Source organism: Podarcis pityusensis (assembly GCF_964106645.2).
Source record: "Podarcis pityusensis genome assembly, chromosome: 1".
Taxonomy (NCBI): Eukaryota; Metazoa; Chordata; class Lepidosauria; order Squamata; family Lacertidae; genus Podarcis; species Podarcis pityusensis.
In genome coordinates this window covers 80,979,934-81,005,281 of record NC_138028.1, presented here as the reverse complement: position 1 = coordinate 81,005,281, position 25,348 = coordinate 80,979,934, and the positions used below count along the sequence as shown (strand labels likewise).

The 25,348-nt window shown below is 44.6% G+C and overlaps 1 protein-coding gene across 4 annotated transcripts in view; it reads left to right on the top strand.

The window, feature by feature from the left end:
* The first annotated feature begins 1,790 nt into the window (after positions 1 to 1,790).
* Positions 1,791 to 25,348, top strand: part of MYRF (myelin regulatory factor) — a 94,907-nt gene continuing 71,349 nt past the window's right edge. For 3 of the 4 annotated variants that reach the window (XM_081021896.1, XM_081021897.1, XM_081021895.1), the window contains exon 1: positions 1,791 to 2,195. In XM_081021896.1, the coding sequence (XP_080878022.1) occupies positions 2,150 to 2,195 (46 nt within the window). In that variant the 5' untranslated portion in view covers positions 1,791 to 2,149. The remainder of the gene's footprint in view (positions 2,196 to 25,348) is intronic. The other variant, XM_081021898.1, reaches the window with a different exon arrangement.

The window sequence follows — 25,348 nt, the reverse complement described above, 5'->3', positions numbered from 1 at the left end:
TCTTTACAAGCTGAGTAGCAAATACAGATATGCCAGTGTGAGTGACCCTAAACTGTAACTCTTCTTTATTGTCTGCCTTCTGCTCACCCTGTTTGATTGGGCCAGTTGCTTATTTGCTCTGTGTGTGTGTGTTGTGGCCATGTCGATTCTCCAAGGCAGCTTTCAATACCATCAACCATACGGGTACGAATGCTGGATGTGTGAATGTGGGCAGGATGCCCCATAAGACCTTCCTCCCCCCATGCTGTTCATGGACAAAGGTCTCCCTCACTATGACAGCTGTGCAAGATTCAATTTATATCCTGCCTCTCTCCCAAGGAGGCTTACAACATTTTAAAAACATCATTACAAAATATAAAGTAATAAAAACAAACTAGCTTCCTGAAGTAGAAAGATAGTACAAAAAAGAGTGACAGATAAAATTGATGAACTATGCTGAGATGGCAAAACTGACAGGAAGAATCAGAAACCAGAAAGGTCTTTAATAAAGAAGGAAAGTTTATAATTTATTTGAAAAACTACTGCAAACAATTACATACATTGGTAGGATCGACAGAAAACTTGTAGCAAAAATTTGAACTATGGAATGACAAAGAATAGAGTTATGAAAGAGATGCCGAGGGGAAAATCATCATATTAAGATCCACAATTGGGGGGGGGGGTCAAAGGGGATTATATGTTTGTTTATGTGAAATAAAAAATGCAAAAAATAAAAATAAAAAAACAAACTAGCTAAAAAGAGTAGTTAGAATACAATAAAACACATTTAGAAAGAGCATTATGATACCAATCGGAGAGAGGAACCTTGAGTGCAGGGTGGCTAAATGTGGCCCTCGGGTCCTATCTGGCCCTTGGAATGCTCTCCAGGCCACAGCCTGCCCTGGCCCTACTTCACACCCTCTTTGAATGTTTTTGCCTGGATGGAATGTGTCCTTCAATGATGTCTCTTGTTTGAATGGAGGATAGAAAAAGATGTGCAAGACTGTGTGGAAACTATCGCTTACTGTACAAAGTTAAAATTTACATTAGTTGCTCTATGCACTCTTGCTTCTAGCCCTCCCTGCCCACCACTGACATACATATGCCCCCCGAAACGAATGCAGTCCTTGCACCGGCAAAGGTTTCCCTCCCCAGGATTAAATGATAGTTACATGCGTACATTTTTTACTCAGAGCTACATCATATATTCAAAGCACATCCTGACACACATTAAGAGAATATGACTCCCCCCCCCCAAAAAAAACAATATTGGGAACTGTAGTTTGTTAAGGGCACTGGGTGCGAAGGAAACTACGGTTCCCAGAACTCTTTGGGGGAAGTCATGTGCACTGAATGCACTTTAAATGTCCGAACTGAATGATCCCTCTCTCAGATATCCGCGTGTGTTCCTTACACAAAAATGTGGCAATCTAGACCTGCCGCTTTCCGGGTCACTTTTGCCTATTCCTCTGAGCGGCGCCCCGGACCTAATCGTACCCTTGGGGGAGGGGTGGCGCCGCAGGGCAAGGCTTTAAGGCGCTCCCACTTTGGAACTGGAAAGGCGTAGTATAAATCCTTCGAGGAATAAAGAAGCCAATAAACAAACCTTCGGCGGGGGGGGGGGGAGGAAACCCCATGCCCGCCGTAACCCTGCTGAGGCCCTCGCTGCTCGGCGCGCCCTCTAGCTTGGCCCCAGGCAACGCCAGCTCCGGCCGGCGGAGTTGCAGGAGCCCTGGAGGCGGCCGCGAGAGGAGCGGGAGGCGGAGGCGGCGGCGGCGGCGGGGAGAAGGGGCGGAGGGCGTGAGGGGAGAGGCCGGGGCGTCCGCAGAGAGCCAGAGCGCAGCAGCGGTAACAGGAGCAGCAGCAGCCCGCCGAAGTTGAGTGCCGAGCGGCGTGGAGAGGCCGGTGCGCGGCGTGTGCCGGGGAAGGCTGCTGGGGGCGCGTCTCCCCGGGGGAAGCGGGCCGGCTCCTGAGCGGGAGGAAAGGGAACGAAAGAGAGGGGCAGACTCACCTCAGCGCAAGCGGGTCAAGCGGGGCCACAGCAGCGCGGCAGACAGCAGGGTCACTTGCGGGGCGCGCGCTCCGTTCCACTGCTCGGGGCGCCCTGGCCGGGGGGATGCCCCCCTGCGGGCTCGCAGACTAGCCCGGCCGCTTGGTGCATGGCACAGCTATGGAGGTGGTGGACGAGAAGGAGGCTCTGCGGCGCTTCTTCGAAGGTAGGTGAGCGCCAAGGCGGCGCACGCGGCGCGACGGGACGCCGAGCTCGACGCCCGGGCTGTTCCTCGTTCCCCCTCGAGCGGCGTTGTTTATTCGGAGGTCCGCCGCGAGAGCTGCCCCGACGGCGCCGCGTGCCCGCCGGCGGCCCCCGTCAGCGCGACGCGCGTCGGGCGGCAAAGTTTTGTGAGCGAAAGGGTGCGGGGACTTCTCTGAACTGCAGGAAGTTTTGACGAAGGGGCTGTTGTTTTAAAAAGGGTTTCAAAAGTTGTGACGCCGCAAACTTCCCTCCAAAGACCGAGGGCTTCCCGTCGTGGCTCTCCGAATGAGGGATCCGGGTACCGATTCTGCCCCCAGGCCAAAGAGTTGTTGCCCTAAAGTTATTTTCTCTTTCTCAAAACACACGTATAAAGTTCACTTTTCTCTCTCACTCAGAAAGGTACTTTCCAGACTTATTCAAAACTGAGAGTAAGAATCCTGTGGTGGTCATTGTCAGTAATAAAAAGATAGATGGATGGAGTAAGAAGACTCCATGAAGGAAACTATATCACACGTTGCAAGAACCTTTTAGAGCTGATCTTGTAAATGCACCTGTTTGCTGGTGTGCAGGTGTCCTGGGAGCCATACAGAAATGGGTTGAGGAAGATGTGAACTGGACACATATTGAAGCTTTCACAAAAGCAGTTCACAACAAAAGGGGGGGAGATCGTTGCCAAATTGTGTGATAAATTCCAGAGAGGCACATGTGTCATAAGTAGTTGTGTGAATTGTCCTCAGTCTCTGCCTCTCAGACAAAGAGGTCTTCCAGACATAAGCCAATGAGATGCCCAACTTCTTCTAGTTCAAGGCCTTGTTCATTGCTCTGCCTTCATTACCTTTCCCCAAGGGCGTAGCCATGTTAGTTTCTTGTAGCAAAAGCAATCCCAGAGTCATACTGTACCTTATTATTCACCCTTCCACCATGTATTCCTAACATCCCGTATTGTGTCTTTGTCATGAATTTTAATTGTTAGCAGCTGTTTGGAGTACCAGAAGAGCAGTTTATAAAAATAAATAAATGTCAGCCACCAGTACAAAGCAGGGCACTGGTGCCATTTCCTGTAGCACACTGCCAACTGCCACAGGTGAAATATCAACATGAACCTATTCTCCATTGTGTACATGGGAGTACATGCATCAGACATATTTGTCTCCACTTTTTATTTGTCTCCACTTGAAAGGTGTATTCCTAATATATATATATATGATATGTGAGGGCCAAACTGCATGTTACATGAGAGGGGGTCATGTGTTTAGATCGTCTGGGTTTCCCCCCATTTTTATAATGGACCTGGGAGCTTCTAAATTGATTGGATTTGTGATCTCTGATTAGAAAATGGGATGTTTGACCCTTTCCCTGTTATGGTTTCCCAAAATAAGTCCCACCCAACCCCCCCTCCCTCCCTGAAGCTGCTATTAGTCCCCACAGGAGAAAAGTGTGTTATTGTTGTTGCTGCTCTGAAAAGCCAACAGCAGCCTGGAGAGTCATGGCTTTCATTAACCATTTAGTAAAATGTTAAAGTCTTGAACTTGAGCATTGGTTTTTTAGAAGTGAGCATAATGCCTGTTGCCTTTGGGAATCCTTTCTCAGTTTTTCTCTCTCCTCTTCGTGTATCCCCAACATCATTTCCCTTATTTCTACATTTGGGTTCTGTGTTTCCTATTTTCAGTCCTGTATCCTTCTCTTTTCTATAGTTTCCCCAATCCTGTGATTTTTCTTGCTTTTCTTCCTCTATAACCTTTCCATACACCTTTTTATTTGTGGTTCCAGAGTAACTGGCAAAACTGCCTTATTTTTTACTAATGATGTTTCCTTTGCACATCCCCAGATGTGCTGAAATTCTGCACCTTTACCTATTGCACATAGGGATATTATCCTACACAATTAATTATTAAGACATGCCCAGTACACTTCTGTTGTTGACAGGCTGAATGGCAGTATAATCTTCCACGGACTTAAGGGTCAGTTTAATACATTGATCAAGCCTGGGATTTGACATCACTTTGCACTCTTCCTTGTTTCTGAGAGTTAAGCACACTAATGATGTTGCCAACGTCCTCACATGCTGTGATATGGCAGATTAACCTGAATTCAGGTTTATGTAGAAGTGGTAGAGTACAGTAACAAAGCTGTCTGTGGAAGCATGTAGAGCAGACCTTATGGGTCCACAAACCAAACCCTAAACATGTGCTTAAGTCATAGCTGCCCTTCACCAGATGACCTGTGTGTAATTCTGAACTGACGTAGCCTAGTGGCTAAGAGTGCAATCTAATAAAGCCCCTTGTTCAAATCTCCATTTTGCCCACAGACTCACTGGGTGGCCTTAGCCATGCCTTCTATTCTCTCATCCACAGCCTCCCGTCTTCACATAGGGATGATAATACTGGCTTGCTGTATAGGTCTCTTGTAAACATTGCTTAAGATAAAGTGTTCTGTGACTTTCTCTCGACCCTTGCAGTTTCGTGCAGTATATAAATACAATTATATAACAAAGATTCAGCCTCAAATGAAAAAGAAATTTCACATTTATGAACAATTTTTGCAACAATTCTTATTTTGAGTCCCATTCTTAAGCTTGTGTGGTTTGGAAGGACTTGAGGCTGAAACAAAACCCCATCAGTGAAGATGGCTTAATACCAGTAATTAAAAATGAAAGTAGTCTGTATCCTCTTCCATCTTCTGTTTCCCACCATGAAGCCTCCTTTTGCCTGAAATGCTTTAACATGTGAGTAGTGAAGAGTTGTCGAATTGATCTTTATTAAATGACAGACTGACATGCAACAGACTAACAAGGCTAACCCTCTGGAATTTATTAAAAGGGACTGTTTTTATGTCCACTTAGCTAGATTGGCAGTATGTAACTGTGTTCTTAGTTTGTCTAATGCTTAGGCACACTTCATAGTATTGGCTCTTCCTGACTCTTGTTTTTGTGCCTATTCAGCCTAGCAGTAATAGTGCCTAATTTTGAAAGGGGCTACAACAGGGGTCAGCAACCTTTTTCAGCCGTGGGCCGGTCCACTGTCCCTCAGACCATGTGGTGGGCTGGACTATATTTTTTTTGGGGGGGGGAATGAATTCCTAGGCACCACAAATAACCCAGAGATGCATTTTAAATAAAAGGACACATTCTACTCATGTAAAAACACGCTGATTCCTGGACCGTCCGCAGGCCGGATTGAGAAGGCAATTGGGCCTTCGGTTGCCTACCCCTGGGCTACAGCTTTGTGCCAGGGAGACATTTGGCAGATATTGCTTGCCCAACAAAGAAAACGGGGGTGGGTTGTGTGGAAATCCTTAAAGTAGTATTTTATGGGGAACTTTATCAGGTGAAGCTTTTTGCATGAAATGCAAATGTTTCTGAACATTCAGACTCAAATTTTGGCAGCCTTGCCTCAGCCGAACTGTCTTACAGTGCAATCCTCTACCTGTCTACTCTGAAGTAAGTCTCATTGAGTTCCATAGGACTTACTCCCAGGTGACTGGGTATAGGATTGGAGATTTCATGTTTTGATTAGTTCCTTTTATCCACTTGTTTTCAGAGACTGTGACTGTCAGTTACATCTTCCTGATTCAACTTTCTAGGGAAATGAAATTTGACAAAAGCTACTCTACTATATTTCTCCTCCAGTCTTGCTGATGATTGAGCTTTTGACAAGTAGGGCACTTTTTAGTCCATGCAAGTTGTGTAATTTCCCTTTTTGAGTGTGTAAATTTCATAAAGGTTTGGAGGGTGGTTTTTTTATTTCTTTATTTCCTATGCATTGTATTTACATTTGATTTGAACAGAGTCTGTAGCTATACGATAGGTGAAGATGTGAAGGAAATGCTTACCAAAAAAGGAACATTATGTAGTCTAGGTAGGGAGCTCCTGATATGGATTGTTTGCCTTCTGTGCCTGCCTGTCTTGCTCTAATCTTCTCAGGTGGTTGATTTTCCAAAATCTTGATATCTTGAGTTAGTTCAGAATCCCTGAGAGATGGTATCTATAACATGCATTCAGACAAATGTATACTCCTTGTAGCTTGCGAGTTTGCTCACAAATGATGTTTGAATTGGGTTTTGCTTTTCCCTTATCTGTATTGCGAATATAAAGATTACATTGGCTAGAATGTACACTTGATTTAGAAATGGCTTCTCTTGCATTTGACCTCACATGAACAACATTCACGAAAAGCTTTTTTGGTATGATTTCTGAATCCATTTTGAGTTGATCTGCAAGACAAAGTGTCGTTAATGATATATATTTGATGCCTAAAATGCAACTTTAAAATATCTCTAAAAGATGGGGAGCTTATATTGATTTGAGGTCAGACAAAAAAATGGTCAGTCTATGTCAGCCTAGCAGTTAATTCCCCCACCTCTCCTACTAAAGTTAGCCAAGTCGAGATAGTTAAGAAAGATTTAACAGGTATAGCAAGCATGCTCATAATCAGCTCTTCGGGCTTACATCATCCCGTTGCCCATCACAGAAAGATTGTAAGCAGCCTTGGGGGTTTCACACACTCGCTTTCACTCTCTCATGCACTTCCTCAATGTGGGTAGAGGTAAACACTCAAGCTGGAAGATTTTATGGCAGGGGAAGCTAATATGGTGTCCTTCAGATGTTGACAAATGCCGGGTCCCTTGGCCTGAAAGCGAGATAAGTGCTGCAACCCCATAGTTGTCTTTGACTGGGCTTAACTATCTAGGGTGGGGTGGGGTTGGACTCACAACTCCATCAGTGCCAGTCAGCGTGGTCCATGGTCAGGGACAATGGGAGTTGTAGTCAGAAATGTCTGGAGGCAATACCCCCCCTTTCCCTACTAAATCAGGCTTCTTGGATACTCACAGGAGATCTGACCATTTCAATGAATATTAAGTGGGTACATGCCTAATAGCACAATTCCCACCCTGTGCTTGAAATCTGGAATTGAGTTACTGGTACAAAGTGCTGAGACTTGGGAGTGGGGGGATGGGACAGATCACTTAAACAAACATGGAGGTTGATCATCTTTACATTAGCAAGCAAGGCAAACAAAGGTAAGTTTATATGACTGTTTTCTCAATAATTTAAATAAGTTCAGCCCAGAGAGAGCTGTCTTCTTCCTCCTCCTCCTCCTCCTCCTCCTCCTCCTCCTCCTCCTCCTCCATGAGACTGCATACTGACAATGCAGGTGAGCCGAACCCTCTCTGCCCACCCCAGCTATTCAACTTCTGTGGAGTTCAGCTTTTAAACACCAGCAGCAAATGGAGGCCTTTGCGTTCTTTCAAGTAAGGCTCCCCTCCGAGATTGTGAATTGCTTGGAAGGTAGCTTTTTTGTGTGTGTATAACATCCGCTTATACAAAATTTATTTATTTATTTTTTAAATCAAAAATATATTTTGAGGTAGCCAATGAGGCGACCTCCAGATGTTGTGGTCTGCAAACCCTGTCCCCGCTGGCCATAGGCCCCTCCATCTGAGGCTGCTGGAGTCCAGCAACATCCTGAGAGCACCGTGTTGACTACCCCTGGCCTTAAGGACATTAGAGACCTGCTGGATTAGACCAATGGCACATCTAATTCAACAAACCCTGTCCAACAGCAGCCAATCAGAAATGTCCAGGAAAAACCCACATGCATCCTGTGAAGGCTGTTGCCTTCCCAGTTGTTTGTCCTCTAGGAATTGTTACAAAGTGATATACCACATCAGAACATAGAGGCCCCATTTAACCACTGTGGCTGATAACCATTGATTTGGAAGATCCCTTCACTTCTTTAACACACAATATAAAACACAACATTAATACATTAATCAAAAATAAAACAGCATAAAATGAGACGAGGCAGGTAAAAAACAGCACTTAGAAACACAGCAAGTACAAGGTGTAGGAGAGGAAAAAAAAGAAGTAATTCCAGACTCAGAAAGGTATTAGTTTCAGCACAAGGTGAGCTTCCCTTGAGAGGTGTTTCAAAATTGTGATTCTCTAATTGAAAATACTGTCTTATATGCCCCTGCTTATCTAAACTCTTCATGTTCCCTCACGCTTGGAGTAGTTTCTTACCACATAAGCTTGCCTGGCTAGTAGGCAGTCCTTGGGGTAGTCTGTTTCCGAGTAGTTAAGGGAGTTAAAAATTAAGATCAGCACCAGGACTTGGGTTTGAAAATGGGAAGTGAGTCAGTGTGTTTGTTTTAAAACTGGAAAAATGTGTTCCATACTACTTGTATCAGTTAGCAATTAACTGCGTAGTTTTTGAACAGTCTGCAAGGGCAGTCCCATGTACAGTGCATTGTAGTAATCCAGCTGAGATGTTACCTGAATGTGAAGAACTTTGCCCAATCTATCTTTATCTAGGAGAGAGCATAGCTGGCATGCCAATTATAACTTCATGCCATCAAGGCTCCTTGGTTCTGTAAGGGTAAAACCAAATCTATAGCACTTTGACTATGAACCTGGTCCTCAAGGCTGAGAGGAATAAAATCTTATCCAGTTTTGGTCAGCCATCACCTACTGGCACAGGTAGAAAGAAGGCTCACCAACAACATCTCTTTATTGAGCTTCAGTTTATTGGTCCTTTTTCTAGTCTGTTACTGATTCCAGACATCAGTTTAACACTGTCGTTTTATCCTCTATGAACATAACTACGTACCAAATTAATCTAAGCTTGTTGCTGTTGCTACATTCTGTGACAATTTCATAAATGAACTGTGCGTAGTGTGAGATACTGACAATTAGATATAAGATGTGTGATTTTATGCTGCAAATAGTGTTTTAAGGCACATTCTGAAATCAGTAATGTCCACTCCCATGAGAGAATTTACTCTCCCTGCTGGATGGAGCACCTCCTGATGCCTTTCTGAGAATTGGGGTTGTTTGTTTGTTTGTTTAGACAGGGGCAGTGTTCAAAATTCTTATTTATTGTAAGCGTCAAGGTTTTGGAGATTCTAGCATTACAACGGAGAGCTTCCTCTCTAATTATCAGGATGTGGTCTGAAGGCACCTGAGGCTGAAGCCAAGAAGGTCTATGTCTGGTCAGTGTCTGGATGGATAACTGGCCTGGTGACCACATATGCACTGTCTTGGGCTTCATGATAGAAAGAAGGTGGTATATAAGAAAATAAGACTATTATGGACTCATGAATGGTCTGTTCTTTTGTGAGTAGGATTATAGATTTGGGCATCACTACTTCTGGTTGCAGGGATGCGGGTGGTGCTGTGGTCTAAACCACAGAGCCCTAGGGCTTGCCGATCGGAAGGTCGGCAGTTTGAATACCCGCGACAGGGTGAGCTCCCGTTGCTTGATCCCAGGTCCTGACCACCTAGCAGTTCGAAAGCACATCAAAGTGCAAGTAGATAAATAGGTACGGCTTCGGCGGGAAGGTAAACGGCATTTCTGTGCACTGCTCTGGTTCTCCAGAAGCGTCTTAGTCATGCTGGCCACATGACCCGGAAGCTGTCTGCGGACAAACGCTGGCTCCCTTGGCCTATAGAGCGAGATGAGCACGCAACCCCAGAGTCGTCCGCAACTGGATCTAATGGTCAGGGGTACCTTTACCTTTACCTTTACCTTTACCTTTACCTTTACTTCTGGTTGCAGAGCAGTACAACCCACATACTGTGTGGCGAGGAAATAGTTATTTCAAACTGGCTGTGTTTTAGTATTTTTGCTTGTGATGGTCTTTTCTAAATTCTTTTTATTGTTTTAGAGAACCACCTCAGAAATAATTAAAGATATTTAATTGGCTCCCTAGAAATGGAATTTTCACCACATCTAACCCTACAGTAAGCAGTTCAATTCATTTTATGCCATTTCAGAATTAAGCTTCTTTCCAATATCTATATGTATATTAGCACAGGTGAAATTTATGTATCTTTGAAGGCTGATGGTCCTGTGGGCAGGGAAGGATTGAGTGTAAGGAGGAGAGATAGAGGGATATAGGTGTCTAGTAGCTCACCGAAGAAGGCTTTGGAAAGATCTCTGAATTACAGCTGGAAAAAGCTCTGATTCTTACCTGCTTGTGTGGGTTGCTTGGGTAACTTGCTATTGGGATAGATATTTTTTACCTTTAGACTGGGGTTGAGGGTGTGACCTCTAGTTCTATGAATGTTCATCTCTTTAGATCAATAATCTCCCGTCTTTTCGGCCCAGGACTCTCCTTTAAATCCATCCTGCAACATGAAGCCAACTGTTAATGTCTGTTTCTCCTCCTGGTCTTCCTCAGGGGTATCCGATTCTGAGGAAGATGGTGTTCCTGTATCTTTAACTGGAATTCCTTCAAGAAGGAATGTTGGAAAATGGAGCCTGTGATGCAGGGGTATAAAAAATGTACCTGCTGAAATATCCTCTGTTAAACAGCATTTAAAAGTGCAATTGTTGTCGTCACCCGCCTGTTCCGAGAGACAATGGAGTGTGCCCCTGAAGGTGAAGTCAAACTGCTGTGTTAGCAGCACTGAAGTAACCTCCCCAAGGCACAAGCCTTGTATGTGTATGGGGGTCCTGGACTGCCTAGTCGACAAGACCTGCCCCCCCCCCCCGCCTCTCTGATGTAGTCCAAAGGAAAGCAGAGCAATATTTTTGGTGCCAGCTTGGCTGCAGGAATTGCAGAAAGGAAGCATACAAGACGCCATCCAACTGCCTTAGGAACTCCACTCTGGATTTGTGTAGGAGTTACTCCTTAGCCTTTTCTTTTCCTGAAGATATCCTGCAAGGCAGTGTAGATTTAGGATCAGAGTTTTCCTTCTCCTAGATGGCCTACCTTCCCAGGTTGATGAGCCCCATCTGCCCTTCACTTCCCTCTACAGCACATGCAGAAACTGTCTTCTTGACCATTGGACCTTCTATTGGTTTCATCCTCTCAATCCGCTGCAGCCTGTCTTTGCATGTAGGGACCCTAAAGAAAATAGTGGTGGAGGGTCAGGTGCATGACACAACACCAATACCCCAGATCAGGGATGAGTAACCTGTTATTCGATTCCAGCTCCCATCATGCTGGGCTGAGGCTGATGAGAGTTGAAGTCAAGCAATATTTGGAGGGCCACAAGCCCTGCATCCCTTCTCTAGATAGTGTTGATACACAACGTGGCCCAGCACAGAATCCTTCATTGTCTTGTTCACTCATTGCCAGAGAATAAGGGCTTGCTGTTCCAAGTACAAATAGCAAGAGGCAAGAAAAAGATGAAGAGGAGAGTAATTTCAGTGTTGGGGCAAAATGGAAGTGAACAAATTACCAGAGGAGTAGAGTTAAATGTATTGATGTCACACCGACATACATGGAATGGCTTCCCTACATTCTTCTGTTTTCTAGATAGAGAGTATAGATCAAGATATTTCTGAGATCTAGTATCTGTTTTGTTCTGTACGGTGAAATTGCATTGAGAGGGAGACTGAAAACAGTGTTGGCCATAGCATCTTAACTCAGTATTCTGGTTTCGGATTAGCTAAACTTTGGGGAGTATTTACTGGCATATTGCCTAAGTTTAGATGAGGTCGGTGGGGGGAGTCACAAGAGAAGGAATGTGTGCAGAGGTTAAAAGTGGTGGGTTTGAGGCTTTTTCACAAGGAAGGTAAAGCACTTAATTTCGGTCTGTCCGTGCTGTTCAGGGAGTGTTTACATAGAGCATTTGTATTTTATATCAAAGAGAAGGTGGAGAGTATTTGGGGGTGGCGGGGAGAGAGAGAGAGAGAGAGAGAGAGAGAGAGAGAAGCACTGCCTGACCCTTGGCTGGCATTCTCTGAAAACCCTACCTTCCTCTCCGCCTAACACTCACGTAAAGGAAACAGTTACAGCAGAGCTTAGCTATTCGGGATCCCTCTCGCTCTCTTGGCTAATTTATGAGATAAGAGGTTGTTAAAGAATGTGTATCAGGAAAGATGTGCAGAGTAGCTTAAAAAGAAGAACAAACGGGTGTATGGGGGGATGGAGTTGGATGAGTAGCTTGGCAACTCTCTGAAAGCTTTAATAGGGTAGGGAGAGAGGGGCGCTGGAGACGAGTTAGAATGAGAAATTCCAAAGTTTGTAAAACTAAAGGGTGTCTGCAGTGCTGTTGCAGCCAGGAGTCAAATGTACTGGCTAAATACAAAGGAGTCATGTCTCTGTTCAGCTGGTGGAAATGAAACCCATTTCCTTCAATCAATGGCATGGGAAAAAAAGTACTTTATATCAGTCAAGAATCTTGGCACTTCAAAGCCATTTGCCAAGTGTAAAAGTCGCTAAAGCACCTGCGTTCATGCACACCGTCATTCCTGCTCAGGTAGTTTCCTGTAACTTTGCTGTTGACATTGCTAGTTTCTTCTCTGTGGGGCCTGGAAGTGTCTGAGAAGGGCGTATGTTACAACAGAAGTGTGTTATCGGTGTGTGAAGGAGAGTGTTTGTATTGGTGAATGTTTTAAGGCAGAGTGTGAGTTTATTTGCAGAGTCATTTGGGTATTTTAAGGATAGTTATATTGTGATCTTTTTACTGTAGGGATTTTGTCTGGCAATCTTAACTTCTACACTGCTCTGAGTCCTAAACTCAGAACTGCAGTCCTAAACCTGTTCGCATACATCGCAGTGAGGTCAATAGATTTGGAAGTGTGTGCTTTTAAAGCAGAGGGAGCTGGCTCCCAGGTTGGGGACCTGACCTGGTTTCACAAACAAACTATTTTGCTCCCACAAGACCCAACCTGTTTTGGCAGTGGCAACAGAAAGAGAAAATAAGTTGGGATGGGACGGGAAAAGCCCTGCACCATGATGGAATGCAAATAGCCCTGTCCCTGGTCATTGGCCTGATCATTTGAGCAGAGAACGAGTGATAATCCCCCATCCCCTAATCTGCTTGGATCAGCTGAGGAGGGGGGCTGTTTGGCTGTAGGGTAGCCACACCAACTTTTCTTGATGCTCCCTGTTCACATGCAGTCCCTGAAGGCTTGGCCCTTGACCTGCAGCCCTTGAACAAGCCATCCCTGTTTTAAAGAGCCACTGGTCTTCTGCTGCATCACAGAAACCACAGGGGCCAGCCCAACTTCTCACAGAGCAAGACAAATGTTTCCTGAATCTCATTCTTCCATCCAGATCAAATGTGATGTTGGAACAGATACTACAGAAAGCTCCAGTGCTGGAAGCCTGTTTGCCCACATGGTGCACTGTTGTCATTGCCCGTGACCACAGCTGACTTGGAGTCATAAAGCCAGCGTGATCCTGACAACTCTGAAGTACCCTTTGTTAGCAGCAAAGGACTAAGTTATCCCCGCCTGAAACCAGGATGTTAAGAGATCACACCACACATACCCCATGATCACCACTAATTGTGTTTTGAGGGTGGGCTGTTGTGAATCTACCCTTCTCTCCTTGGCAGCATCACTTTGATGAATCAAATGTACGGCCTATCATATCCGCAAGCATGTGAAAACCTTGGCAGGACATGCTGCTCAAAGATGGCACAGAGCAGCCAATTCTTGTTTAGTATACGGCAGATTTCTTTTTGCCCTGGTTCCTCCCCCAGTCTTTATCAAGACTAGTTAATTCTTCACTTACCCAGGAGGAATGTTTCCTTTAGGAACAGAGAGTTTAACAACTTCATTCTGTAGTGCACTGATGACGGCAAATCCCTCCTCCTTTTGACCCCTGGAATTTAGACATTGTTTTTTCTTGGGCTTGTGACTTGTTCACCACACATGAGGTTTTCTTGGTGTGGTCCTGAGACTGCAAGCCAAGGCAGGATACTGACTGGGCTTCCTGGTGTCGTGCTCTTCCCTTGGTACGGAGAAGTGAGCATCTAAATGGATCCAAAACCCATCATTGACCACAGCAGAAGTGCCTTGGATATCTGGAAGGGAGGAGAGGCAGTGAGTGTTGCATAGGATTCTGCTTAACTTCATTAGCGTACCCCCAAGAAAGCATGCAATGCTGCAGAATCTCATTTGGGTTTTAGGCCTCTGCCTTTACCTGTGGCGAGGCTGAGGATGGCCTCCTGTTTCCAGGACTGGCTGGTGCTGTGTCAGGAAATTAAGAGGCTTTCTCCAAAGTACTTTGCTTAGTGGAGGAAGTCTGTGACAGAAGGGTCCCGGGGAAGCTGGTACAGTACAAACACATGACTGGCCCCTCTCGCTAATCCCCTCACAAACCCAAATCCCAGTGTGTGCCTAATCGGAGTGAGATGCTGTGGAGAGGTGGCAGCCTCCATGCCTGACAGCTGCCTCCTCACCCCCCCCTTCCCCGCCTCTCAGAAAAGGAATAGAAAACCCTGCAGGCAGCAGCGGTGGGATGCAGATCAGACAAGCAAAGCATCATAGCGTGATGTTACAGTGGGGGTATCAGAGACGCGGTTGAAGTGTGACACCTTGAGTGCTGCCACGCTCAGGATGCGTTGGATCAGAACAGGTAAATGCATGTAGCAATGTAGATCCATTTGTCCTTCCCTCCTTCCTTCCCCCTTTCTGTCTTTCTCAGGACACCAGCTGAAGTGGATCCCTGGGATGTAGTGAAAGTTGTGGCAGCTTTTGTGTGAGAACTGGGCAGGGTTGGTGAAGAAAAGCAATGGACATTCTTTCATGGAGGATCTACATGTCAACTCAGGATGAGTGTGATGAAGGATGGTGCAATCTCATTGGACTGTAGTAGTTTTGGAAGAAATGCCTAAAGGAGCCTCTGGCTTAGGGGAAAGTGAAATGCAGTCCATTAGGATATACGGTACTTTATGGAACTTAGCAACCCAGAGGTTGGGAGACGGTGTGAGGGGAAAGGACCTTTTATCTAAGCAATGTGCGGTGCTGGCTGGGACTGATGTGGCTTTAATAATTATAGAACATAAAGCCATTATTCTCTCTTTATATGTAAAGGGAACCCTTTCTGCATCAGTTTGTCTGCCAAGTAACTCCCACATGTTGCCAAAGATTCTGGGGAGAGTTCCAGGTCACACACGGAATTCAGGTGGGATGCTGTCCAGGTCTGCTGAGCCTCAGTGTTGCATCACATGTAGGGGTGCAGAACACACCCCTAGATTTTAAGCAAAGATTGATAAAAACTTGGAGGGAAGATGACTTGCAAGTACCAGCAGTTTGTTTCGTTATATGTATAATCCACCTTTCCATTCTGTTTCTAAGCCAATTCAGAATGCTGGCTTTGACATTTTACAGCCTTTAGCTTGGAGATAATTTCTGGTGAAATTTAACCATGCCGTTCATGGCAACTGCCCTTCTCTCCCTGCCCTCCTCTTCTAGTAATTCTTGGTGAAAATTTCTGGGATTGCATGGAGAACAACTCTCAGGGTTGTGGGTTTGAGCCCCACACTGGGCACTTGCATTTTTAAACGGCCATGTTGTATTTTGTCTTTTAGTCTCAGTGCCTCATCTGTAAAATGGAAACAATTTTAGTTTGCTTCACAGAGCTCTTGTAAGCACAGATAAGCTGAGGAAGTAATGTAATCCACCTTTCAGTCTTCAGATGAATTACTTGCTAGAATTCTAAAATAATTAAATAAAAGCTGTTAGTTTTGAAGCCTGAATCCAACCCATGATTTTTTTGGGGGTAGCAAGAGCTGTAATCATCTGCTTAAGGTGATAAGTTTGTTCATTAGTGGGGGTTTTTTAAGTAATCGTGCTCTGTTAAATGGACCATTTCAGTGCAGGTTTTTATTTCTGTAAGTGGTGCCAGGTGTGCATTCAGTTCATATCCTCTTCATGTGGGCTCCCATTGCCTCTGGCCTGAGCTGGTGACTTGTTTGCCCATCAGTCAAGCCAAGTGGGAGTGTGTGTCTAAGATGGACTGGCTAAACAATCCATTTGGAGTGCCCTCTAAGTCTTGAAAACTCAAAAACCCCAGAGATTTTGTTGAGATCACCGTAGAACTGTATGATAACAAATGACTTGATCCAACAGACCCTTGGTTGGATTACAAACCCTGTGAGGACTGAGGGATTTGGGGCTGTATTCTTTGTGTGTGTGTGTGTGTGTGTGTGTGTGTAAAGCCAACAAGTTTATATACTCCTGTAGATTCTTCCGAAGTACGTGCCTTACTTCTGATTTGTTCTCAGAAATGTTGCTCTGTGAAGTTATGTTGGGATTTTTCAAAGGTCGCTGCTTGCCCTTCTATAGACAGAGCAGTATCATTATCTACAGCAAGCAATGAGACTCTGCGAAGTAACCTGCTCTGGTAATACTCACATGAGTATGGAATATAAAGTAAGGATCTATGAGCTCTGCTTAAAAAAAAAATACATAAGTCACCATGCATTGGAAATTTCTTTATACTGAGCCAGACCAGTGGTTTTATTTATTTAATTGGTAATTTACTAAATTTGTCAGTCGCTTTATCTTGCCCAGGGCACCCCAAAGCAACTTATAACCAGCTAGACAGACAATAAACCCCACATAGATACATTAAAACCCAGAGGAAAGAGAAATATTGTAAAAACATCCCACTCACTTTCTAAAAGGCCACAGATAGATAAAGGACAGAGGTCTGGTTACAGAGGAAGGTTTTTGGCTGGCACCTAAAGATATATAATGATGGCACCAGGTGAGCCTAACTGGGGGAGGGCATTCCACAAATGGGGAGCCACTAGAGAAAAGGCCCGTTCTTGTGTTGCCACCATCCGGACCTCTTAAGGGGGAGGCACATGAAGAAGGGCCTCAGATGATGATTGCAGGGTCCAAGTCAGTTCATACAGGGGAGAGGTAGGCCCTGGCGTATTGCGGTCCTGAGGTGTTTAAGGTTTTGTAGATCAAAACCAGCACGGAAACTAATTAGCAGTCAGTGCACTTGGGCCAGGATAGGCAATATATGCTCAAACTATCTTGCCCCTGTGAGCAACATGGCAGCTGAATTCTGCAGCAGCTGAAGTTTACGAAGAGTCTTCAGAAGCAGCTCCATGTATAACTCGCTGGTTCATCTAGCTCAGTGTTGTATTCACTAAGGCTAAGGAAAGCTGGATTTCAGCAGCTTATTTGAATAGTGCAAATTAAGCAGTTTTGCATACATGCTCATTTTGCGTAATATATTATGCTTCTGCAAGCCATACAATGAAACCTACCCGCTTTACTGCTTGGAGTCCTACTGATCTTTGAGATTTCACCAGGGATTTCCTGCATGTTTTCAAGCTTATCTTTGCTGCCATGGTGGCAAGTAAACAGCTTCAGAAACAGAAATGTAACTCAAAAGTTGATATTTTGTTCATTACAAAATTATGCATATATGCAAAATTGTGGGTATACGAGCCTGGATATATATGGAGTATACATACTGGGTATATTCTGAGCCTGTATTGTTCTTTAAAGATGAGCTCCTACTCTTGCACTTTTTCTCTGAACATAGAATCATAGAGTTGGAAGGTACCTTAAAGGTCATCTGGTCCAGCCCCTCAACTGATGCTGGGAAAAAGAGAACGATGTTCTCTTTTTGCACCAATAAGGGAAGTGAGTATTCAGGAGCTTTTAAACGGAATGTAGTGTTCTTGCCAACATGCTTTTAGATAGATCAACACATGGGTGAACATCACTGTACAGTGGTACCTCAGGTTACATACACTTCGGTTACATACGCTTCAGGTTACAGACTCTGCTAACCCAGAAATAGTACCTCGGGTTAAGAACTTTGCTTCAGGATGAGAACAGAAATCGTGTGGCGGTGGCAGTGGGAGGCCCCATTAGCTAAAGTGGTATCTCAGGTTAAGAACAGTTTCAGGTCAAGAACGGACCTCCAGAACGAATTAAGTTCTTAACCTGAGGTACCACTGTATAGAAAAATAAAACAGCCACCTTCATGTGAGGAGGCAATGCAAGAGTCTATTTTTCTGAACATATATTGCACTGGAAAGCTGTAATGTGCCCCAGAAACACACTCAACACTCCCTTGCTGTTGCACACTATAGGAGGCACTTGGTAATAATGGACAAGGTTGTTTCTTGTGTCGTTGCAGTCTTATCACTGCAGATGCCCTGATAAGCATCTCCATAACCCCAACTGAAGATGATATATCTAGGATAGCAATGTAGGGATTATAATGCTGAGATAATTCCCCCTAAGCTAAGACTCCATTGTGTATAACTGCCCAATGTATCTCTTGTTGTGTGCTGGATCTATGCCGCCACTAGTTATTGATTGCAACTCCAAACACACAAGCATTATCTTCTTGGTAGCCTTCCCTCCCTTTTTAATAATTATGAACGCCATTGGAAATTCTTCCTGGGTGTGCATCCCGTGAGGGCACCTGTGAGCCTGTGCAGTTGGTGGAGTATTCTGGGTAATTCACTGCTTCCCTACAAAGGTGATGTTGATTGGCTGAGTCTTTGCCCTTGGACTTTGTGCTCTTTCTGATAAGAGCCCCAGTGAGCTTAATGAAGCTGAGGAATTATTAACTTGGTGTGTTTGGTGCCAGAGAACAGGGCAGAAAAGGAGTGGCTCTTCTGAGACACAAACAGGACCCTAATGCCACACTAATAAATTATTGATTATAATTCCGCATAGCGTCATCCTCCTTGCCCCCTGATTCTGAATTAACTAATGAATGTTACTGATTATAATTTCCCATAGTATGATCCTCCTTGCTCCCTGGCCAAATCTGCCTTCTGTTTTCTCAGATGGTTCTGAATTAACTTCCATTCCCCCATTCCTCTGCTAAAAGATAAAATGTTGGGGATGGTGTAGTGTGATAAGATCACCGAGCTAGATAAAGGGGTGAAGGTGACAAGAGAACAGCAGGTGCTAAGGAGGAAATCCTCTTTTCACTGAGTTTACCACCTTTTGCTTTATGCACTGAAATTCCAGTTTGCTTGAGGAGAGGTAGTCCTAGTCACCTTGATTAGGTTGACCTTACGCTTCCTGCTCCCCACTACATACAGCACGATTGTGTGACTAGGGCAGGCTACCATCTAAATCTACATGCCTTCCTCATTTCGCCCCTCTTCTGAGTTCAATGACACCTTTGCTCTGACCTTCCTGTTGTCGCTAGTCCCTCCTTCTTCCTTGGATTGGGGCAGGTATGTTCCTTTTGCTGCACACCTGGGAACCCCCTCTGCATGGCAGCTTACCACTGCTCAGGCATATGCATCTTGGGTTTGGAAGACTTCTGTTAACTTTATGGCTGTCCCACTTACTTAGTCATAGGAAGCTGCCCAGTACTGGCTCAGGCCATTTGTCTGTGTAGCTCACATTAAACTGAGTCACTCTCCAGAGATTCTTTCTCAGCCTTACCTGGAGATGCCAGAAATTGAACCAGGGACCTTTTGAATGCACAGTGTTCCACTGAGGTATGGACCTGTGAATCAAATCCAGGACACACCACATCATTCCAAGAAAGCCAGCTGCCCATGCTTGGTTGGAGGGACTCTCCCCCTACCCTACCCCACCCCATCCCCGTTGACCTCCTCTGCTAGTTGGAATGTAGCAAGGCAGAACTGGGAAAGGACAACAAAGGCGATGCGTGTAAGGCAGACAAGATTAACCCACACAGAGCAACTGCAGTACCTGAATTCAGAGTTGTTAATGTGGGATTTTGGTCTTCACGTGGTTTTGTATTGTGTGTTAGCTGGGACGCTTCTCGCCTTTGGACTCTACAAATGAAACAAATAGTGGCAAGTATACCGATTCCCAGGTTTACGTGTGTAAATGCTTGTGAGTCAGCTTTGACTGAGCAACTCACTGGTAAACTGCTTAAAGATAAATGTGTGGGTCACCTGCACCCTCATGGTAATGGATTCTGCCAAATTACAAACAATTGTGTCTCATGCTGTGGAGCCTTGTCTTACTTGGAACAACTTCTGCAGCGCCTTCTGGAGAATGCAGAGGCCTGCATCTCTGATGGACAGGATACCGGCTCTTAAGAGGAGTTGTAACATGATGCCTCGCGTTGGCTGCTTATCTCATTGAACTTTGCCTGATACATTGCCATGACTTAAAATGGCAGGAGAGAAAACTTCAGCTGTGGAGTCTGTGAGTCTGTAACTATAAAACGCAAGCACTAAGTGATGTTAGATTTCATTTCCTTGTTCTCCTGAGGTGGTTTAGCCACAGCAATCGGAATCTGCTAGGCCGAATATTCTTCAATACTAGTCAAAATAAAGCCTAATGATTGCATTTTTCATTGCTTTCCCCCTTGGGGAAAGGGTTTGATGATATCACGTGAATGAACAGGGTGATACCCATGAAGAGCACAGGGCAGGAAAGGCATACTGATGTTTTGCACAGTAGCTTCTAACATTAAAATACCCAGAACATGGTACAATTTAACCAACTGACTACTCAACTCATGCCCAGTAGGGTAGAGGGTGCTTTTGCTTTTTCCTTCCAGATGCAGGACAGACATGAATATCCATTCACACAAAATGCAGTTAACTTATGGAATTCAGTGCCACAAGATATGGCAGACCTATTTACTCTGTCTGCGTATTCATGAGGCACATGTGAACAGAAGGGGAGTGTTGCCTTTCAAATATCAAATCCCATAACAAAATTAATGCATAACTAATTCAACGATTATTTATTTTCATATAGCTTATTTGTCTCTGTTGATGAGACATTTATGAATAAGCTGAAATGTTCAACACTTAATAAAGCAGACTGCCAATATCAGGTAGCTATTATTTCAAATAAGGAAATATGGCCCGGATGTAAAACTCTTCCTTACTATCTGCAGGATACATATTTCCACCTTCTAAGAAATTAATTTCTTTCCTTGTTTCATAAACGCAAGATGTTTCTTCAAAGAATAAACTGTTCCTGAAGTGAAATATACAACTATAAGGGATTTATGAGGCATATTTAAGGGGTATTTTTCTTAATATAAGCTCCTTTCTTAAGAATAAAAAAGAACAGAAAAAAACTGATTAGAGAAATCAATATGCATGAAAAATAATATGTAGGCAGAAAACAAAACTAAGGATAGAGCAGATGAAGTTCATTTTAGGATTCTTTGAGATGAAAAAGCAATTACTGTATGTATTTTAAGCAAAAGTAGTTCAAATTAATAAACCTGGATATATGAAACCTACTCGTTTTTTCACCAAACTCTTGATATGCAGCAGTATCCGTTAAAAGGTCTGACAATCATGTTTGCAAAAAACCCCATAAAGTATGGTGGAAAGTAGAACTATGAGAATTAATGGTGTAAATCTGACAGTCCCTTAGTGGAAACAAATTTCTATTTTTTTTCTTGGAAATATCCTGAATTTTCCTTGTATTAAAACTTGAAAATTGGAGCTAAAATTTTTGCTATTCATGGTTGGCATTGCATTCATTATGAACAAAAAATTGTGACATTGAAGGAGATTTTATAACTTTGATCCATCTGTGCAACTGGGCCTGTGCATATGCAGCCCTGTGAGATGACCCTCAATTGCCCCAATAACTATTTGGGAAGAGAGAGCAATAGGGACTAGACTCAGGTCCTTGTTGCCTCTCCCAACGAATGATCAGTTTGATCACTGATTTATCTGAAAGTGGCTGTTCATGTGCTGAACTTGGGAAAGGAGAAACCATGTTCAAAGTACCCATTTGCACATAGGGTTCCCCATTCAACTGAGGCTGCTCTAGAGGAAGCACACTTACAAATGTGTTTTACGTGCACATAAAATCCAGGATGCCTTAAAATGAAGTCAAATGGGCCACGTCCTGGTTATAGTGCAACAATTTAAACGAACACCTTTCTAAAATTTGTATTACTCTTTAAGTATATTGCTGTCAAAGACAAAATTCTAACCCAGTGTTGTTGCCTAACCCATTTTTTGGCAAATATGTCCAAAGTCAAATCCACAGTGTGAAACTCCATCATACCTTAGGGTGGTTTGCCTGATTAAACCAAGGAACCATGGAGCAAGCAGCTGTGCAGTGTGGGCAGTCAGGAAATGCAGACCTTTTCCAATGAGGCACCTAGGTTGAACACCCATGCCCCTGTTCTCTCCTTGCCTTCTCTTCATGAGCAGGGACTCTTTCTTCTCTGTACAGCTCCTGACACAAAATAGATGTGATGTAGTGTTACTGATAAATGATACAGTAGCAGTTGACCTCTTACCTGCGTCAGCCTTGCAAAAACGTTTTTCAGATCCACTCTTCTGCCCACTAATCAGTCTGCTTTCCATCTGTTCTGTCCCACCTTCCCTTTCTGCCCACCTTGGTGCTGTTTGCTTGCTAGAAAGGGTATTGCAGCACTGCCAGAACTCCTCCTCCAGGCAAGTGGCTAAGGCTTGCCCCCACCCCCCCATGGATTTAGATAATGATTTAAAAGTAGTACTCAAAGCAGTGGAAGCCAGAGTAAAGCCTATAGAATGTGACCCGTGGAAACTAGTGACAATTCCAGTACCATGGACAGCAGAGTTGTCATTTAAGAGCTTCCCAAATTCGTTTTGCAAAAACGGAACAGGAGAGCAAAAAAATGACACTCGAAACCACCTCTCGTTTCCTTGTTGCTCTTGGTGTATAAATATTGACACATTTGCCCTCAGGCAGTTTAAATAATTGGAACTTCTTGCTGGAAGCCTACTGTCTGAATGATCATTCTGGGGTGTGTGTTTTTTTTTTTGGGGGGGGACACTTATCAAGCTCTTCTCATTTTGGATCATATCAGCCAGAATGCATTGAACACGGAACAAAAGCTATTTCCCAGGAGTGACATAGTGGTGTCTAATTGTGATTTCCCTTGTTATGTGGACTAAATGGAAGAAGCAAAGCTCAGGGCAGCACACTAAGGTTGGTACTGGACAAAGATGTTTGTGTCACAGAAGGGTCCAAAAGTGGGGCAGGGGTTTCTTGCTAGTGATTTTGCACACCCATCTATTATTTTTAAAATTCAAATGCTGGATCTAGAGAGAGACCAGTTGTCTACAACTCAGAAGAATATGCCTTATACTTGCAACATGCACCCCCTCCCCTATTACCCTGAGACTTCATTATGGGTATATTGGCATAGGCTTTGATATGTACCTCAGGACGTGGAAGCCTGGGGGGCAGAATGGAAATAATTAGGTTTCCCCAAATGTTTCTGTGCTTTTTCTTCTTTCAGAAAACTGAAAAAAATGGGGGGGCAGTCCCCCCATTTTTCCATTTCTGCTGTCCCAGGCCTTCACATTGCAATATGTACCTAAACATACTGGTCACTATACAAACCACTATGAATGCAGAATATGCATGGAGATGATTCCATAGTCTCAACAGACCATGTAAGCAGTGTGTATGTGTGTGTGTGTGTGTGTGTACCTCCCATTACCCCATCTAGCCTTCCCCTCTGCTTAGTTTGAGTTATTTATGTTTCAGGGCATGAGCTTCATGAGATAAGATGAAAAGTTGGATGGGGATATGGAAAACTCACATAGACTTTCCACTAACCCTTATAGCACATTCCCTGCCCCCACATACTGCACATGGTGAAAATAGGGCTCCGTTTGAACCCACCGGTTCCATATATATTCAGGTGCTGTGTTAAAGGTGGACAGGATTGTACCTGCTGTGAGTTGGTGGCACAGTACTCTGCCTCCATCTCTAGCTGTGTTCCTAATTAGGACTCCACTGTTAGGTATGAAGATTAGTACACAATTAAAGAGGCACTAAATTTTGTCTGGTGCCCCGGCCCTAGTTGTAAGGACCATCCTGGAATGTCCCTCATTCACTGACATCTTGTTAATCTTCCATTATTAGACCGCCTCTTCCCCCTCCCCTCCCTCTCCATGCTTCAAAAATAGCTTCAAAAGCCTGCTAATTAATTAATTACTCTACAGTCATGCAAAAATCGTTGCTAGTATACATGCCATTTCTTAAGAGTGTGTGGGGGGGTGGACTTGTTATTTACCTTGCACAATCCTGCATCCATGCCGTTCTAGAATATATTTTGAACTCTTCCACTGATAAAAACAGCAAATTATTTTGGGGTTGGAGGTGGGGGGAAGCAGCCATGACCACACAGTCCCAGAGGACTCTGGGAGGAGAGGTTGTTTGAGGCACAGGAAGAAGCACGTTTAGTTCTGAATTGTTAACAATGACTGCAAGGGGTGTGAGTGTGGCATTCCCTGGGCAGCTGCCAGTTTAGCTATCCTTTCAGTCTACATCCTACTAGGTAGTTTGCTTGCTTATGCTTTCAGGCCTCCCAAAGCTCTCTATAAACACCGATAAGGACATCATAAACTGAGCTTGAATCCTGGGAACACAGAGGCACTGGGTGAATTGGTCAATTGCCTTCCCTGGGCAAGGTTTTCCTTCCCCTCAAGGGAGCAGTTTGGGGATGCTGCTGGATCCAGCTGTGTCATTGGAGGCCCAGGTCGTCACATTGGCTAGAAGCACATTTTAGCACAGGGGTCAGCAACCTTTTTCAGCCATGGGCCGGTCCACCGTCCCTCAGACCTTGTGGAGGGCCGGACTATCTTTTTTTTGGGGGGGGGGGAATGAACAAATTCCTATGCACAAATAACCCAGAGATGCATTTTAAATAAAAGCACACATTCTACTCATGTAAAAACATGCTAATTCCCGGACGGTCCGTGGGCCGGATTGATAAGGTGATTGGGCCACATCCGGCCCCCGGGCCTTAGGTTGCCTACCCCTGTTTTAGCAGCTGCAACTGGTGCAAACAGCGAAGGCCTTTCTTGGTGCGGGCCCCCCTGGGGGATATCATCAATTTGTCCCTTGGCACCGGGACATTCCCAGGGGAACTGAAGGAGGCAGTGGTGCGTCCGCTCTTAAAGAAATCATCATTAGATCCCTTAGATCTATCCAATTACCGCCCAGTTTCGAATCTTCCATTCCTGGGTAAGGTGATTGAGAGAGCGGTTGCTAAACAGCTTGGTAGGTTTCTGGATGAAACATCGGCTCTGGATCCATTCCAGTCCGGTTTCCGCGCTGGTCATGGGACCGAGACGGCTCTGGTCACCCTAACAGATGATCTCCGCAGGCAGCTGGATCGAGGTGGGTCGGGGCTGCTGATTCTTCTAGACCTGTCAGCAGCCTTCGACATGGTCGATCACGAACTCCTGGACCACCGCCTTGCCGACTTAGGGATCCAGGGCACAGTCCTTCAATGGCTGCGCTCGTTTCTCTCTGGTCGGGGACAGAGGGTGGCGCTTGGGGGGGAACTGTCATCCCGCCACTCCTTGGTGTGTGGAGTGCCCCAGGGTGCGATACTCTCCCCGATGCTTTTTAACATCTTTATGCGCCCCCTCGCCCAGCTTGTCCGGAGTTTTGGGCTGGGCTGCCATCAGTA